This window comes from Mustela nivalis (assembly GCF_964662115.1).
Source record: "Mustela nivalis genome assembly, chromosome: 12".
In the NCBI taxonomy this organism is placed as follows: Eukaryota; Metazoa; Chordata; class Mammalia; order Carnivora; family Mustelidae; genus Mustela; species Mustela nivalis.
The window spans coordinates 18,756,728-18,775,489 of record NC_139031.1 but is presented as its reverse complement, the minus strand read 5'-3'; the positions used below and the strand labels follow the sequence as shown (position 1 = coordinate 18,775,489).

The 18,762-nt window shown below is 41.6% G+C and overlaps 1 protein-coding gene across 4 annotated transcripts in view; it reads right to left on the bottom strand.

Moving 5' to 3' along the window:
- The window catches only part of CHCHD3 (coiled-coil-helix-coiled-coil-helix domain containing 3), a 276,050-nt gene extending 257,838 nt beyond the window's left edge, over positions 1-18,212 (bottom strand). For 3 of the 4 annotated variants that reach the window (XM_082693987.1, XM_082693988.1, XM_082693990.1), the window contains exons 1-2: positions 17,945-18,208; positions 6,234-6,303 (exon numbers count right to left, since the gene is read on the bottom strand). In XM_082693987.1, coding sequence (XP_082550113.1) covers positions 6,234-6,303; positions 17,945-18,025 — 151 coding nt within the window. In that variant the 5' untranslated portion in view covers positions 18,026-18,208. Of the gene's footprint in view, positions 1-6,233; positions 6,304-17,944 lie in introns of all 4 variants that reach the window. The other variant, XM_082693989.1, reaches the window with a different exon arrangement.
- Between the last annotated feature and the right edge of the window lie 550 nt (positions 18,213-18,762).

The window sequence follows — 18,762 nt, the reverse complement described above, 5'->3', positions numbered from 1 at the left end:
AGGATAAAAGGGAACTCCTTAACTTCCCCTGTCTTCCTTCCCTTACCCTTCATGTACCCTTCATCTAAAGTACTCAGGTCTGTGTACCGACACTCTTGATCACCTTCAACACCAACACCCCCCACCCCGTGACCTGTCTGCCCAAGCTCTTGACCTTCTCTGAGTTCCTAAAACACTTTCTATACTTCTTACATATTCTATCTCTCTTAAAAATTCGCCAACTCAAAAATATTAACTGAGCAGGTGAAGGGTACTAAACTAGTACTTATCTATTACAGTATAATGTTAAGTAGGTTTTGACCAAAGTAACAATTCCTTGAAGCCAAAGATTGCTGCCATGCTAGTACTTGCTGATGGATGGAATTAACAAAACGAGATCAACCACCCATTAAACATAGACTGTGGATTTATTTTTCTAAGAGCAGAATATACTGCCTACAGAATTTGATTTAAAACCTTTAAGTTGGGATGCCTTGGTGGCTCAGTTGTGAAGTGGCTGCCTTTGGCTCAGGTCATGATCCCAACACCCTCATATCGAGTCCCACATCAGGCTCCTTGTTCAGCAGGGAGTCTGCTTCTCTCTCTGCCCCTCTGCCTACTTGTGCTCACCCTCATGCATGTGCGTGCGCGCACTCTCTCTCTCTCTCTCTCTTTGACAAATGGATAAGTAAAATCTTTATAAATAAATAAAACCTGCAAGTCAATAGTATACACATAACTTCCTTTTAGGAACTGTCAGACAAATTATCTTCTATGGCACAAAAAGTGCAGAGTTGAGAAACTGACATCAAAAGAGTTTTGTATGTGAAAAGTTTGAAACCTAGACATTCCGCTCTTGCAACTCAAGTCAAAAGAACACGCACAACTTGTTTACTGTGATCTCTCCCTACTGTGTTATATCTAAATAGGCCTTAAAGAGCTGTTTAAAAATAACTAAGAGGGCCAGATTCTAGGAGAAAAACACATAGAACATATAGATGAATCTGTTTCCCTAAATTGGTTGTTTAGTTTGGGCTGTTCTATTTCCAGCTTAAATTGGTTTCCTGCAATTTGTTAAGGCTGCCAAATACTTAGTGATCTCAGTGATGTACTTAACACAAATCGGCAAATCTTTCTTATTTTTTAAAATGACAAGAAATGTACAGAGAAACTTGCACAGGGAGGATAATGATAAAAGGGAGTTCATTTGTCTTTTTCTCCAGATGCTTCATTTTCATCTGGTTGCTAGGGGCTTGGGAAACTGACAAATAGTGTCCTAATATCATTTCCTGCCTGGTTTTTCCCTATCGATTTGGGGACAGGTTTCCTCTACATCAGGTATGGTCAAGCATAGGTCTGACCTCCCCATAAGCCAGAAAAATTGAAGGATCGGGGTGGAAGTGAAGAAAATCAATATCCAACACTGGTTTTTAAAATCAAAAGATGCAAGATGTTAATGAAAAGGTCAATATATAACTATTACAACAGTATCTCCTTAAAACAGACTAAAAAAAATTCCCTGGTGTAAAAGCAAACCAACAGTTGGGATAACACATTAACACAACGAAGAGTCTGAGGCAGCGAGGACACAGTTAAGTTCTTTAGAGCACATTCATTTATTAAAGTGGCATTACAATCTGCCGTGTGTCACATATTATATTATTTTGCCTGAACAGCTTTACATGCAAATACTTATTGCAACGACTCATTGATCTGGTTCAAGGTTTGGCAAAAAAAAAGTTTCAGTAAAATCTTTGGAGGAACTCACTTTCTTATAACATAAATTATATTCTCGAAACTATATATATCACAAAACTTAGTTCCTATATACAGAAATCTCAAGGCTCTCAGTCCATCAAACACGCTGCCCTATATGAATAGCCTAGGGGTGGTACGAATTAGACTCGTATGAGGAAGAAGGCATTTTAGTGAATATTAAAAATTCAACTCACATTTAATATATAATTTACTTGACACTGAAAAATGTAGAAAAGGCTGGTGACATTTTTATCAATATATTTTTATAGACTTGAAAAATTATTTCATAACACATCTAAGTTATAAATCTTAAGAAATCTATTACTGAGTATTAACCGAAATCCCCAAATGAGACAAATGCGGAAAAAAACGTAAACTTTGAGGCTTTCTACTTTTATAAACACTTTTTCTATAATTTTAAGAAGAATAAATCTCTGTTAATTTGCACAATCATAGCCTAATTGCATTCTTAATCTAAAGGCAAGATCATTTCAAAACTGCATACCAGATCTTGGCTCTTCTCTCGAGTTGGGTTGGAAGAGGTTAGGGAGATATTCTACTCAGAGGGCTGCATCGTGTACCACATCATGGTACAGACAGAAAAGGCAAGTATTTGGGTGGGACGTGAGGGTACAGGTGTTCCCCTGCTACTCGAGAGTCCAGGGAATCAATATCTCCAAAACACCCACAACACACAGGTCAGGAAGCTTTCTATAGACTGTGGGTAAGACAGTACACCCCAGGGACATATTCCCAGAAGGGTCCATTTACCCACGGTCCTGAGGGAGGAGCTGGGATGTGGGAAAGGCAGGCAACAAGATTCAGTGACACACAGTGCCATCAAGCTCCATGACCTCCATCACGTCATTAAAATCATCTGATGAAGGTCCCAAAGCCATGCCCTGATGTATTCCAGACCGGACTGTGCAAAAGAACTTTCTGCACGATGTACCGGCACTGTCCAACAAGGCAGCCACCAGCTGCGTCTGGTTACTGAGCACTAAAATGGGACAAGTGCAACTGAGGAGCTAAAATGTCAGTTTTACTTTATTTTAATTAATTTTAATTTAACTCTTCACAGCCACATGTGAGTAGCAGTTACCATCTGGAGTTCAGCTCAAGCCTGACCACCAAAACATGAGGTGGCGTTCCAAGAGTGCTCAGTGCCCAGGGTGGTCAGGGACCAGCATCCATCGGTCGTGTCAAACCTAGAACTGGGAAGGGACAGATCCCTTAGCACAACCAGGGTGCACCACAATGTCCAGGCATGCCCCGCAGGCCAGACCAGGCACATTCACAGAGAGCCTTTCCACTCATTCCCACTCTCTCGAAGTATCAGTTCAAGAAACCAACGTGAGAAGGAAAATACCTCTCCTACCACACATTACTCAACGAGAACCAAGAAGCAACAACTGCTTACAGAAAGAAGGTGGTTTCTATACTCCAACAGCATGTCACTAGAAGGGAACTCTTTCCCTCCATCTAGATTCTGTCACTTTCCTTCCATAAAAATTAGCAAAGTGTCCTACAACTTATAATAAAACAGAGTGGCTCAGAGTCAAAGACAGTTGAATTCAACCATCGCCTCCACTGCCTACCAGCTCTGTGACTTTGGGCAAGAAAATTAATCATGTCAAGTTTCCGTTTCCTTCTATGTAAAACAGTCCAATAACTGTCCCTTCTTCATAGGGTTATAAGATCAAATGAGATAAGACATATAAAGGATTTAGCAGAATGCCAGGCACACAAATAACATTATTTAAGTATTATTTATCACTATTCCTTCATTATTTCTTCACTGTCATCACCATTATCATCCTCTCTCCCCAACACAGTAGGCAGAAAAGGAATCTACCTACAACGAATCATATTTTAGATCAAACTCCAACTTAAAAAAATATCTATACACCAAAAGTTATTCTGTCTAGGTCTCTCTTATGCTTCTTGCCTTTTTTTTTTTTTTAAGATTTTATTTATTTATTTGACAGACAGATCACAAGTAGCAGAGAGACAGGCAGAGAGAGAGGAGGAAACAGGCTCCCTGCTGAGCAGAGAGCCCAATGCAGGGCTTGATCCCAGGACCCTGGGATCATGACCTGAGCCGAAGGCAGAGGCTTAACCCACTGAGCCACCCAAGCAACCCTATGCTTCTGTCTCTCTTACATATTTAGTTGTTTCTGCCCAAAAACCCTAAACTTTTTGAAAGGAAAGATTTTTTTTTCTGTTTCTGTGTCCTCTCAAAACACAGACCCTGATTATTTGCACAATAGTGGATATTCAATAAATATCACCTGAATTAAATTTATAGAATTATATTCCAGAATGATCATGAGTAGCTATTTTTAAAATGTATAATGGGGGTGCCTGGATGGCTTAGTTGGTTAAGCATCCGACTCTCAACTTCGGCTCAGGTCACGATCTCAAGGTTGTGAGATCAAGCCCCATGTCAGGTTCCATGCTGGGCGTGGAGCCTGGTTGAGATTCTCTCCCTCTGTGCCTCCATTGCCCCACTCACATGTGCACCTGCTCTCTCTCTCTAAAAAAAAAAAAAAAATTATATATATATATCTATATATAGATATATAGATATATATATGGCATCTGCCCTAAAGTAACTCAACACTAAGCACTAGGAACTATCCTAGGAGCTGGGAATTCTGCTGTGAACAAACAGACAAGGGACAAGGTCCCTGGAGCTTATCTTCTGGTGGAGATGGCAGCCACTGTGCACAAGTAAAAGAAGGGTGGTAGGAGATGATAAATGATGAGATGAAAAACAGAGTCCAGTCATGGTGTGCCTCCATGGAAGCGAGGGAAAGCTGTTCAAATTATAGTCCATGTACCATGGAGAGCCACCACTGGGATGTGACACTGACTGATTAATTATTTTTTTTCTCCAAGATTGCTAAGGCCCAATTTCCAAGATCACATGGCAAAGTGTAAGGGGATGAGAGAGGAAAAGGGAGCCAGTTACGAGGCTCCTAAGAAGGCAAGGTGCAAGCCGCTGCTTGTCTGTGTCAGGACTGCAGCCACAAAGATAGATGTGAAAGGGTCATACTCAGATGTGTGCTGCAGACAGACGGACAGACCTGGCTTATGGCCTAAGGTAAGGAGGAAGGAAAGGACAGGGCCCAGATTTGGCGCTTGACCACCTGTGCCATTTACTGAGAAAGACACGGAAAAGCAAGTCTTTAACAGAAAGGCTTGTTTTGGAGATGTTACGTTGAGGATCTGAAAGCAGAGATTTCAAGTAGGCAGTTGTCTACGTTTTGTTTCAGGGAGAGGTCAGGGCCAGCGATACAACTGTGGGAGTCCCACACAGCTGCACCACCATTCAAAAGCCACACAAGTGGATGGGATTCCTTAGTGGCATTCAGCAGAGACAACTGGGCTGAAGATGCCAGCAAGGTGGGAGGAAAACCAACAGTGTGGTCCAGAAGCCAAAGAAAGGATTTCCAGCAAGGAGGGAGTGGTCACTTTCTAACGTTATAAACAGTGAACCCCTCTTAAAGCTCCCACTGAAAAAGGAGTTTCGTAAGCGCAAGAACTACTTCTTATTCATGACTTATTACTCGACTATTTCTTATTCATCTCTTAGCCTCTGCTTTAAACATATCAGAAGCTCAATTCATGGTTACAAGTCATGATTAGTAAGGTCACAACTGTCCCCAAGTGAATGGCATTTGGGCAGCATCCCATCTTTCTCAATGTATTTCAGTCTGGAGGCAGATCTGCCACACAATACCCTTCCTAATAAACACAGAAACTACTTAGACCAAGATTAATCATCTCGATTATTTTCTCATTACCATTTCTCCAATAAACAGCATGTCCATCCATCAAACTGGGCAGCAACAAGAACAGGACCAGACACATAGCAGGTGCTCAATAAATATTTGTTGGACAAATAAATGGATGGGGTAGAGGAGAGCAAAAGATAGGGAGATCGTTTCTTATCCCACAGGATCCACAGATAAAATGAGGCTTAATAATTCTCTATAAATGTCATTTAACATCTTATTTTCATCAATAATTAAGACGGAGGAGAAATAAACTGTTTATAAACTTAGAAGAAATCTATTAGAAAATTAAAGCACTGGAGATAGTTTGCAATTTGCAAATAGTAAATCAATTGTTTCTGAGTTCATTTTAGTATAAATATTTGCTCCTAAGTCTCTAATATTCCCACAAGTAATCCATTTCACAAAAGATATGACATAACCTGCCAAAGCTTAATAGAGGGTTCAGAAGCTGGATGAGGAAAAAAATCCTCCCAAGACTGCTTAACAGTAAATTCATTCTCCTTTTCTTACAAAATGTTTTCAAAGAAACCTTAGTACTGATTTCTAATAATTCCGTATAAAAAGCCAAACATCCAGATAACAAGAGAGAAAGAAGTACGAAAGAATTGACTATCAAGTAAACTTTTATCTCTCAATTTTCCTACTAAAAATTCTAAAATTAAAATTTTGAAATACCAGAGGCACCATACGCACCAGAATGCCGCTGAGACTTCGAACCAGATGGGGAGGTTTCCTTCATGCGATCAATCACATTTTCCGAAAGCTGAAAAGGCAACATCAAAACAAAATCAATTACAAAAAAACAAGAAAGAAAATGGTACCACAGCATCCAAGTAATGCAGTCATCCACATCAATATGTATAACAAAAGGCCTAAAGAAATCTAATAGCTATGAAACTGGAAGCAAGGAAGAGCAGTTTGAAGATTTCAAGATGCACCCCACAGCACTATTCCTTTATTTCTTCTAATGCTTTTAATTGCTCATTATAAATAACTCCCCTCCTCATTTTGTACAGTGCATTAAACTATAATCTTTGAGAAAACATAAGCCAAGAAAACTCCTTCGACTTTCCTCCCCTAATCCTACAAATTAATTTTGCAAGCAACAGGTCTTAGCTTCTTCCTTCCCTCCAATCCCAGAGGAAATGGTATCCTTCCCTCGCTCCTGTTCAAGCTAATCACAAACAATTGCTCTTTCAACAGATTTTATTATGCACCACATCTGTGCCAGGAACTAGGCTAGACTTGGGGTATTTCATAGTCATCAAGTTGCTTCAAGTAGAGTAGAAGAAACAATCGTCAGGCAGTGGAACGTAATGGGAAGGGCACCACCTAAGTCAGCGGGCCTGGAACAGAAGTATACAGAAAGCAGAAGGGACAGGACATCTAGCCAGGCTTTGGGCGTGGCGCTGGGAAAGATAAACAGGTGTTAGGAAGAGAAGCCGTGGCATAACAGTACTCCAGGAAGAGGGAAACACACGGCCGTATAGATGAGAAACCGGGCTTGCCACCACCAGACACCAAGCACAGATAACAAGTAGGCAGTTTGCAATAAGGCAGAGGCTCTGAGAGTCCTCAGCCCCCAAGTTACTATCATACCATTCTTTTTACTTCCTTTATTGCACTTGCCACTGTGTGAGGCATTCTTGTGTGTCTGCCTTTTAACACTCAAAAGGAAGCTCCGTGCAAGCTAGCATTTGGCTGTCCTATTATGTCCCCGGAGCCTCAATAAGCTGGTTAACTGGAGGAGGGGCTAAAAAAAGGACTGAAACAACGACGAATGAACGGGAAGAACGGCTGAAGCAGGAAGCTGAGGAGGGGGAGACGGAAGTCGTGAGAGAGGGCGCAAAGGGAAATACGGTTTTAGATACCGAAGACACCTAGTAAACCCTTTAAGTGAAACCGTCTAAACGGATTCTGAGGGCAACTGGGCACTTCTGGAGGATTTTAAGCAGGGCGGTGACAAGATCGGACTTACTTTTTAGAAAGATCTCTCTAGCTACAGTGTAGAGAGCAGATTGGAGGGGGACAAGAACAGAAGCAGGAGGACCCCTGAAGGAAGCTAAAGGACCAATTAAGAAGCTATTAGACATATGGCCACACAAAGATTCGTGCAGGAGTGTTCAGAGCAGCATTATTCGTAAGATAGCAGGAGTGAAACCAAGCAAATGTCCGTCTACTGGTGAAGAGATAAACAGAACATCGTGTGTCCATACAATGGAATAAAGATCAGCGCTAAAAGAAGTGAGGTTCTTTTAAAAAAAAAAAAAAGAAGTGAGGTTCTGATAAATGCTACAGTATGGATAGACCTAAACAACAGTGAAGGGGAAAAAGCCAGACACAAAAGGCCACATATTGTATAATTCCATTTATATGAAATGCCCAGAAAAGGCAACTCTGCATTGATAGAGAGTAGAGGTAGATGCCTAAGGCTAGAATAGGAATGGGGATGGGGATTAACTATAAAATGGGCATCTTATTGGTTTAACTATAATCTTATTGGATTAACTATAAAATGAGATCTTATTGGTTTGATGGGAATGTTTTAAAACCGGATTGTGCTGATGGTTGTACAATTCAGTAAATTTATTAAAAAGTTTTGTACGCAGAAACAGGTGAATTTTATAATATGTAAATTATACAATAAAGCTGTTACTAAAAACTATTATGGTACTCCAAAGGGAACACATTCAAAAGATACTTAGGATTCAAAATAGCTAACATTCACCAATTCCTTATTATGTGCCAGACATTACACTAAACAAAACACTTTCCTCATTTAATCCCTAACAATCATAGGAAATAGATAGTTTTACTATCGCCACTGTATAGGTGAGAAGCTGAAACACAGCTAGATTATATATCTGCTCTGGATTTTCCATTTGATCAATAATGGAGCCAGGATTCAAACCCAGGAAATCTGAGTCTCAAGGTTCCATTCAGATACCCTGTTTTACAGGCAGACTCAGGGTCTGATCAGATGTAGAAGTGAAGCAGAAGTCATCAGGACATTTAGGTTTCTGGGCCACGTAACTGGGCGATCCTTCTCCTCCATCCACAGAGACCTTCCCACTTCCACGTCCTTGATTCACTACTATCTATCTAGCTTATACCCCAACACAGCGGTGTTCTTGTAAATGTCACCAGTGACCAAATAACCTTTTGTATTTATATAAAGAACTTTTATACTTATAAAACACCTAAGTTACATGGCTTCCCTTTAGTATCTAACACCTTTGCTCACTGTCCTCTTGTGGAAACCCGTCCACTGGCTCTTCTGACCTCCCACTACCCTGACTGCCCTCGGACTCTGGCCGTAACTTCTCTCTTGCTGCAGGCTTCCCCTTCCCTGCCTACCCTTCAACGCCAGAGGGCCCCACATCGGCTTCCTTGCCTTTATTCTCTTCTCACTCTAAGTGCTCCTGTTGGTCGTCTCATCCACTCCCTTGACCTGTAACTGCAGTTCATCAATTAACACATTCTAAATCCTTTATCTCCAGCCCAAGACCTGTGTGTCCCAAAAGCTAGACCTATACACTGAACTGCCTGACAGACACCTCCTCTTGCACAGACCACAAACACCTCAAGCCCAACATGTCCTAAACTGAATTCATGTTTGCCAAAATCTCTTCTTCCTCTTGCTTTCCTTCACTCATTAATGACACCACCTCCATGCAGCTTTCCAAATCAGAACAAAGGACTTGGCTTCGACTCTTTGTTCTCCCTCATTCTCTTTGCTATAAATTCCTCAACCCCTAAATATTCAAAGAACACATTTCTTCTCTCATCCCCCTTCCCCTGGCCTAATTCATGGTACCCTCAATAATCCTCCTAAAATGCAAATCTGATTATGGTAACTCGCTGCTTCAAAATCCTTCATACCTTCTGTTGACAGAGAAGTCCAAATTCTCCTGCACAGCATTCAAGACTTCCTCATCATTTGGTCATGGCCTAACTCTCCAACCTCAATTTCCACAGCCCTTTGCCTAACTACTTCATACCTTGTTCTCTACCCATACAGGCTACTTTTTGGATGCTCTTTGCTTTTAAACATGGCCGTACTGCCTTTTCCCCTGGCCCCGTGGGAGGGATGCACCTTTCATAACCCAGTTCAAACATCCTAACGCCTTCTCTGCCCAAATCACCTCCCCACTCCATTCCAACTCTGCCAACCCAAGGCTACCCTTATTCGTGCCCCCCCCACACCTTGAACCAATCTCCCAACATGGCACTCCACGACAGAACAAGTATTTGCCTTTCCACAAAACCGTGAGCTCCTGAATATTACTCAATCATTCACTAAATGTTTACCAGGCCAAGTACTAATCAAGTCCCTTGTGATAACAAGAGTGAACAAAACAGTTTGTACCTGAGCAGTTACTAACATCTCAGGACCAAAACCAGAATGCAGGGGATACGGTTAATGGAGAGACTACAGCTCAAAAGCTGGGGTCTTTGGAGGAAAATCCCAAGACTCCTCTAGGAAGAGAAATGGAAGTTAGAAGGACAATGTCAAGGAACTTTCTATTTGAAGATGTCAGGGTCAGCTGCTTCTTTCCTAACAACTGACAGCCACTGACACTGCTGCTTAAACTCATCTGCATAGCTGAGATACATCGTAGGGAAAAACCCTTTAAGATTGACCACAATCCTCTCAAATTTATAGATGAGGAAAAAGTCCTGAGTAACATCCACTTACTGGTAGCATCAGGATAAGAAGCAACCCCCAATCTCTAGTCCAGTGCTTTCTCTGTTAAACAATACACCCCTACAATCCTATGTGAAAATAAATCCACTTCCTCTTAAGGAGATAAAATGAGGCTTACTGAAGTTTTAGAATCTTTAATAGCTTCTCGGCCTTTTGGCTAAGATCAAGTATAAAGTTTTAGAATCTTAAAGTGATTTTAAAGCTCATTCAATATATAATATAATATACTACATATCATATGTATTCATAGGCCATTTTATAGTACTCTATACAGGAAAACTGTGGCACAGACTTAATATATTTTAATAATAATAGTATAATTTAAAATAACTTATGTAATTAAGATATTTGTGCTATGTTATGGGCTATTCATAGGTCTGGCTAAAAGGAGAATGGATCTAGTAAAGTTAGGGAAGCTGAGATTTAACACGGTCTTTGTGTTTTTTCACATAGGGCAGGATTAGCTTAGCTGTGCTATTTTAATTCATATCAGTTTTCTTGATATATAGAAAATTCAATAGATCAACAAGATATTCCTTCAGAAGCACAGAATCCTACCATGTGAAGATTGGAAGGAATCTTAGCAATTATCTATTCTAATCTCTTTGTTTTAAAGAGGAAAATAAGGAATAAAGAAGTTCAGTGACTTGCCTGATGGTATAGCCACTTAGTAGTAATAAACTGTGAAATTAAAAAAAAAAAAATACAGTACTCTATAATACACTACACATATTATATACTGTGTATTGTATACTACCATATATGCCATGGATTATACAATTATATACAACATATTGTATATGTTACATACTTAATATAATTTATATTATTAATATTGTTCATAATTAATATTGCTTATTGTTGTATGTTACATAGTTAATATGTTTATAATTTGTCATGTTTGCAAAGTTAATTTCACATATATATGTATATAATTTTGATTTTAATTTCTATTTCTATAGTTCAGGCCAAAGTCAAAGAATTACAACTACACTAAATATATATTCTACCCAATCAGAAAGTGAACGTGTTTGCTAAAAATCAAGTGTTAGCTGTAAGTTTTCATCTGTATTGGAGACTGGCTACCCTTTTTTCTGAATACCACTTCATCTACTTTTCATCAAAATTCACATATTGCCAGGGCACCTGCGTGGCTCAGTGGGTTAAGCCTCTGCCTTTGGCTCAGGTCATGATCTCAGGGGCCTGGGATCCAGCCCTACATCGGGCTCTCTGCTCGGCAGGGAGCCTGCTTCCTCCTCTCTCTGCCTGCTTCTCTGCCTACTTGTGATTTCTGTCAAATAAATTTTTTTTTAAATCTTAAAAAAAAAAATTCACATATTGCCATTACTTATGGCTACTTTCAAAATGAACGCTACAAAATTCCTTCCGGTGACTAAAGCAGCCTCGAATATCATTTCTTAAGAGCAAAATCCAAGGCTAACCTGAACGGAGGAAGTGCCCTGGCCACCCCCAACTACACAGTCCTAAGGAAGTCATCTCCATCAGCCTCATTTTCCTTGTTTGAAACTGAAGAACACCTAAGCCCAAGTTATAGGGAGGATTGCAGGTGCATTATAAACTCTAACATGCCACACATACATTTGGTAAAGATACTACCAATACAGCTCTAGTCATGGGGACCTCGACTGATCAGTTCATCTCAGTCCATCCACCAACGGACGAGTTTGTGCCGAGCCCCTTCGCTACACAGTACATGATGACCTGGGCTACAGTTATTGCCAGAAACAGCTACTTACATCCCAGCAGGATTATATAAAGTGCTCCTTTATCCCTATCTCCGCATTTATCCTTACCTACGCATGCTCTTTGGCTACAGAGTCTCTTTCAGCCTAATCACTAATTGTTTCCTTTCACTTTTGTGGCTTACCTAATGCCTCAAAAATTGCTACTTAATATTAAATTCTATTAGCAATTCAAAACATTTTCCAACGTGGTCTTTGATTATATTTCGGTACATTTATCAGCACGCCATCTGAAGGAGCACAATTCATCTTTTGAGTTGATAAACATACTGCAGGGCTGTGTGGAGAGTCAACCTCCCTCTTTTGTCCTTACAATCTTCCTAAGTGGATCCGCAGGCCCTTGCAAAGGCCCATCTATGGCAGCCGACAGTAGTAACTCTGCTTACTTCAAGTATGATTCACCCCATCCCCAGTACGTTCCCAGCCAAGGTGCTACAAGGCAAGGGCCATGCTGTGTTACCCTCTGTATCTCCAGTTAATACCAGATGAGCTGACCTTCTGGCTGCAGAAATGAGTTCAGACCGGCACACTCACCTGATCTCCTCTGTGAACTGGGGTACTCATGAAGCAGCTGACAAGATTTAGACATGCTGGTCGGGGTTACATACACAATCTGTAGCTTCAGAACAACTCTTCTTTGTGATGTGAACTGACCCAAAGAAGGGTCAGGGGTAGAACATAAGCTTCTGCAAGGACTGGATAAGCAGCCCTCCGCAGAAGCAGCTTCTTCAGGAAACATCTTTCCTTAAACAGGGTACTTCTGTTAGAAAAGCTTTTGTCCTATTTAAAGATCTGTAGCAACTATACCTGGTTTCTAGACCTCTCTGCACTCCCCATCAAGGCAAATACCATGTGTAAAAAGTATTTGCAGCAAAGAATGGTAAAATCTCTCTCTCTCTCTCTCTCACACACACACACACACACAACACTCTGGAATTATGCCCTAAGGTCCATGGACTCGGGGATATATAGATTGGTTCTTCAGCTGAATGCAAAATAGTCTGCTTATTACATTGTTCTGGGCAGAGTCCACAGTTTAGAGATTTACAATCATCTGCAAACTAAAAGAAACACTGTTCTACTCTAACAGATAACTAAGAGAAGATGGCCAGGGCCTGCTAACATCACAGACTTCAGTCCACGGACTTTGATTATCTGCCCTATTCTCTACTGCTGCTAAAGGAAAACTTAAGGAAATGGGGCTTATTATTAAGTTCTAGGCTGTACCACTCACCATACCAACATGTGCTGTGGTCTTCCCACTCAAATCTTCCCACTCCCCTGGGCTGGTCTTACCTAAAATGAGCACAAACATATCACCCACCACTCTAGAATCCAGTATTCTCAGAAACAGGAGGCTGCGTAAGAGGGACAAAGAGGTAAAAGTATTTCCACTTCCAAGGAACAGAGAAAAAGAAGAGAACTCCTTCCAAGCTGCCCTTCTAAGAGGTAAATTCTGGAACCGTATGAGACAGAAACACATCACACACCCATCTTCATAATATTTTTCTCTTCCAGATATGCCTTAATCAAACTGACTAAAGGACTCAGACTCATTTTCTCACTTGGTCTTCCTTCCATGTAGCATAGGTCATCTTCTGTGAGAGTACTGGTTTGCTTTAACGACCATTTTAAGACATAGGCTCCAAAAACTGCCATTATTATTAGGAAGATATTACTCCTAAATACTTACTTAAGGGCATGGCAGGGGAAAGGACAGATGGATTTCTATAATTAACTTCTAGCTTATGTATGTAATTTGCCACTTTGCAAATGAACTTAGTAGAAATGAACTTCTACTGTCTGTCTAAAATCTTAGGATGCTTTAAAAAGAAAAGTCCTAGAAAGCTTAACATGATACTCTCTCCGAGAAAGTCACAGAATCTAAACTGGAAAGGGACCAATCATCTACCAGCTGGCTTAATTACCTCAACAACATCCCTCAACATTCCCAATGACTGACTGGATTTGTTGCTTCTGTTAATATACACTCTCCAGAATCCTCGACAACACCTCACATTAAATAATCTTTTCATTTAGGGTCTCTCAACTGCCAATACTTTCCCAAAGCCTTAGGTGTGTTCCATTTGAGTATCCGCACTACCACATGTATGGTACCTATGAATTTGTGCTTGCAACTTCAAGGCCAGTTGCAGAGATTCATTTATGCCTGGAAAGCACGATAAATATTACTTTGAAAATGATAAGTCATTGAAGTTGACATTTGCTCTGGAAGAGTTCACTCACAGCTTTGATGTTTCAGATAAACCAGCGAAAAACTGAGTGGTAAGTATACCTTCCAAACAGGCACAGCAGGTGCTCAGAAAAATCCTATTAAGCACATGTAATGTGAGTAATGAAAATGCCTGGTCTTCCTATCACTAGAAATTATTTTAGACTTGGAGAGGAAGGCAAGACAAGAGGGTGGCCTTTCATCCAAACCATGAGTCATTTCAGATTTGAAGTTGGAACCAGGCGTAAGAATATGGGTGATTTTATGCAAGTGGAAGGAAAGCTATCAATTGCTAAGGGAAAAGGAAATAAACAAAACGCTATAAATACCATGAAAATAACACCTGGTGGGTAAGAATAAACTCTAAACTTAAAATTGTAAGTAGGTCCTTTAATTGCTAGCCCTTGAGGACATTTTCAGCAAGAAAAATCTGGGAAAACATTATCTATTAATAAACACAGCCTAGTTACTGAAAGCCTTATGTTGCTTACTAAATGTTACTCTTCCTATATTAAGATAAATGAAGATGAAATTACTATTCTTATCAGTGGAATGCAGAACTGGTTTTCCAGTGGTGACTGAGTCCGTGAATCGCTGCTCCACATTCTCTTATGAATGATGGCATCAATATCAGACAATTGGGGAAATCTAGAATGTTTTCTTCAGCTAAGTTGAACGAACCTATCTGCAGTTCAACACCGAAGTTTGGGCCTCATCAGAACCATGTCTTAATCACCTAAGCCAGAAACAGTGGCTCACTTGTGATACCAAGATTGTTGCTTATCCTTCCCCATGCCTCAGAGGGAAACAAGAGGACTGGTTAGAGCTAAGAAAAATTCAAAGATCAGCTGAAAAAATACACAAAATGCCTGAAGAAAAATCACACAGGTGATCAGCTGCAGAACACAGGACTCCTATTTCACAGCCCACATCTTTAGATATGCCCATGGGAGCACATTATGCTCTTATTTTTATTTAATTATTTTAAGTTCAATGTAAGTTTATAAATCCATTCCTCTGAACAACTCTAATAATAGCTACTACTCATATAAGTACTAAACCCTGTCAGAACACTAAATGCTTGCACACATTATGTCAAATTTCTCAAAAGTAGTGCTTGATACGTATGTAACACAAGCAGGCTACAGTATCTAGACTTACTGAACAAAGAAACACAATGAAGAGTGACTTGGGCCACAGAGCCTGGTGGAAGCCAGAGCTAGGACTAAACCAGGTGGCCAGGTTCCAAAGCAAGTGCTCTGGCCACTAGACTAGCTATATAGCATCTCCAGAGAATCTTCAAATATTGGATGTGAAGGAACCTTATCGCAACAGCAGCTTTTTATTAAAAATCTACAACGAGGAGCGCCTGGGTGGCTCAGTGGGTTAAAGCATCTGCCTTTCGCTCAGGTCATGATCCCAGGGTCCTGGGATTGAGCCCCGCCATCAGGCTCTCTGCTCGGCAGGGAGCCTGTTTCCCGCCGCCCCCGCCACTTGCCTCTCTGCCTGCTGTGTCAAATAAATTTTTTAAAATCTTGAAAAAAAAAAAAATCTACAACATATTACATGCTTTAGCTACCTTACCTCATCTTCTTACCAAATATAAAGAAGCGATTTGTCCAAAGCTGCAGACAGTAAACGTTTAATCTGCGACTTAAACGGAGGTCTGTTTAACTCCAAGCTAATGCTCTTTTGTCCAGGACCTCGAAGAACTTGCTGGGTCCAGGATGACCCACTCAGTACTCAATAATTCAAGAGTGTGTCATCTTTAGAGGAAACTGCAATTGGCTGAGTATGGCTACGAGAAATGTAGAGTGCTGCCAGACTCACAGAACTGCAGACCTGGGAAAGATCAGGGATCTTAGCGATCCTGAGCGCTCAAGCCCCATCATTTTGCAGATGAGAAAACTGAACCACAGTGATGCAAATCAACCTTGAAAAAGAAGGACTTGAAGCAAGTGGGAGAACCCTGCAAGGGCATTCCAGGTGAAGGGTGTATCCTGAAGAAAAGTAAAGCGCAGAGGTCAAAAGAAGCATGGTGTGTGCCTGAATTATAATAATAAAAATAAAAGGTACTCTGAGAGAAAAGATAAAAATAAAGAATACTTCTGTCAAGCTGAGTGGCCAAAAGACACAGCTTCTTTTACCCAAAAGGTTTAGAAAAAGTTTTTTAAACAGTGTCTCCATTTTGGTCAAAGATCTACCCAATCGTCATTTATCCTATTTATTACCTAATACTTGATATGAATGTCCGTGCTGTGACCAAATTTTAATTTTGTTTGCGTTCATCACTGTGTCTGTTTTAGGGCAAACAACGTGGATTTATACACTGTTCTGGCCAGTGTCTTCTCATCCAAAATTCCTTTTGGTCTCCCTTACTTTTGTCTTTCACCTTCAGGTACGGAAGAGTCAAAACCTAAGGCAAGGTTAAACAAATTTCTGCATGCAACTCAGAGTTTATAGTAGTTTTTATTTTACTCCAGAGAGTACAAACTAAACCACGACAATATAATGCAGCCTCACTCTATTACAAAATGTGGTGCTATCATTAATTAATATGATATAAAGAAATGGTGGTCACACACCAAAAATTGAGTTCCACAGTCTGAGTTTCTATTAAGGAAACTTTAATAAATTCTTCTCAAGGTAACAGGTTCAGAGTAAAAGTTTTTAAACATTTTAAGTATTGAAGAAGTTTTATTTCCTGATAACAGACACTAAAAATTATTTACACATTTCATTTACTTATGGTGGTTGTCTAATAACAGAGGAGGAAAAATTTTCAAAAGGTTCTAAAACATTCAGAAGTGAAACTGCTTTACTTCCTAGGTTCAAGCATACTTTCAAAAATGAGCGGCTCCAAATTCAGGTGCAGCGAAGAACGCCTTAATGCAGTTAGCGCTGGTGTACTAAAAACCCTAGGGAAAAATCAAGTTTTCAGTTTATGTGTCAAGCACATGCGGGGGACGTTAGAACTTTCTCCGCAAGGTCTAGCTGAGAACTGACTGTACGACTCGCCAGCGGTCTGAAATATGCAAGCCTGTCTCGGGCCCTCTGGGGCTGGCAGACACTTGTCACCCAGCCACTAGGCCTCGTCCAAAACTCGGGCGGCAGGCCACAGACAAGGGAAAGTGGAGGTATCAAGTGAAAGAAAGCAAAGAAGCCAGAAGTCACCCTAAGCAGAAGTCGATGGGGCGTGTGAGCGTGCGGCCATGGGTGGTATCAGAGCGAAAGCACGAAACGGACGAGCGCAGATGCAGGTTTTCTCAGAACGCCCATTCACCTCGAGGGGTAGCGAGGCCAGGGCAAAATGAGGGCGGGGGCTCCTGAAACCAGGCGGAGTAAGGCAAGCCCCATTTCACAGAAGGTAAGGCTGGGGCTTCCCGTAAGGTCCCACAAGGAGGGAGCAATGCAGTCCCACCCGGACTGCGAGCCCCTGGAGAGCCTAATTCGACGCGGAATGCGCCCCCCCCCCGCCCCCAGCACAGCGCTCAGCACTTGGCACACGACTAGGAAATCTCTCTGAATGAATGTCCCGAGTCTTGAAACTTCAAGCTTCTTTGCAGAGAACTCGGCTTCGGGCCGGACAACCCTGGGGGGCCGGGACGGGGGGGGAACCAGGCTGAGCGGGTCCGGGGAAGGTCGGAGGTTTGGGGTCCGAGTCCGGGTGCTGGCCCTCTGCCCGCCCACTGTCACTCACCCGGATGCCCTTCACCACCGTGATGTTCTCATTCTCGTCTGCCTCGAAGGTGACCCGGCGGGTGCTGGAGGTCCCGCCCATGGCTCCTGCTTCTGCCCCCCGCAGAGACCTACCCCGGACGCACGAACACTTCAGGCCCCACGCGCACACACGCGCGTGGACACGCCCGAACCTTTTCCCCGCACGGCGGGAGCAAGGCCACGACCCCAAGAAGCAAGGAGAAGGCGCCGGTCCTCCGCTCCCGCCTCCTCCGGTCACGCTCCACAACAAAAATGCCTCCGGTTGGTCGGAGATACGAACGACCCGCCCCTACTCGGTAGGGGCGCTCGGATTGGTTGGCCTGGACCCGGATGCTATGGCAACAGGTGCTGTTTGACAGGGCTTCCGCAGCCGCTGGAAGTATTGGGAATTGTAGTCTTCTTCAAGCGGTGGTGGCTGGGACGTTCTCGCCTCAGATCCAGAGGGCAAGGGGAGCATGGCATTCTGGGAGATGTGGTCTTTCCTATCCCGAAGGTTTCTAACCCAGCGACTTTCAGAGAAGTTCGTTTCTCTCACAAAACATACTCTGAAAATATTGTTGTAGAAACTTAGGTTGGTGATTTAAAATATACAGGGTCTCTTCTAAAGCAACTCCTTGTTTAATGAGGGAGGTGCACTCTCTTAATGAAGCCATACCTAGATTTCTGACAATAAAAAGCAGAGACAAAATTTAACAATTTTTTTTTAGTCTTAGCCTTAAAAAAATAAAAACAAAAATAAAAGAGTTGACTTATGGTCTTATCTCATGAGGACTACGTACTATGTAGTTTTGTTTTTAC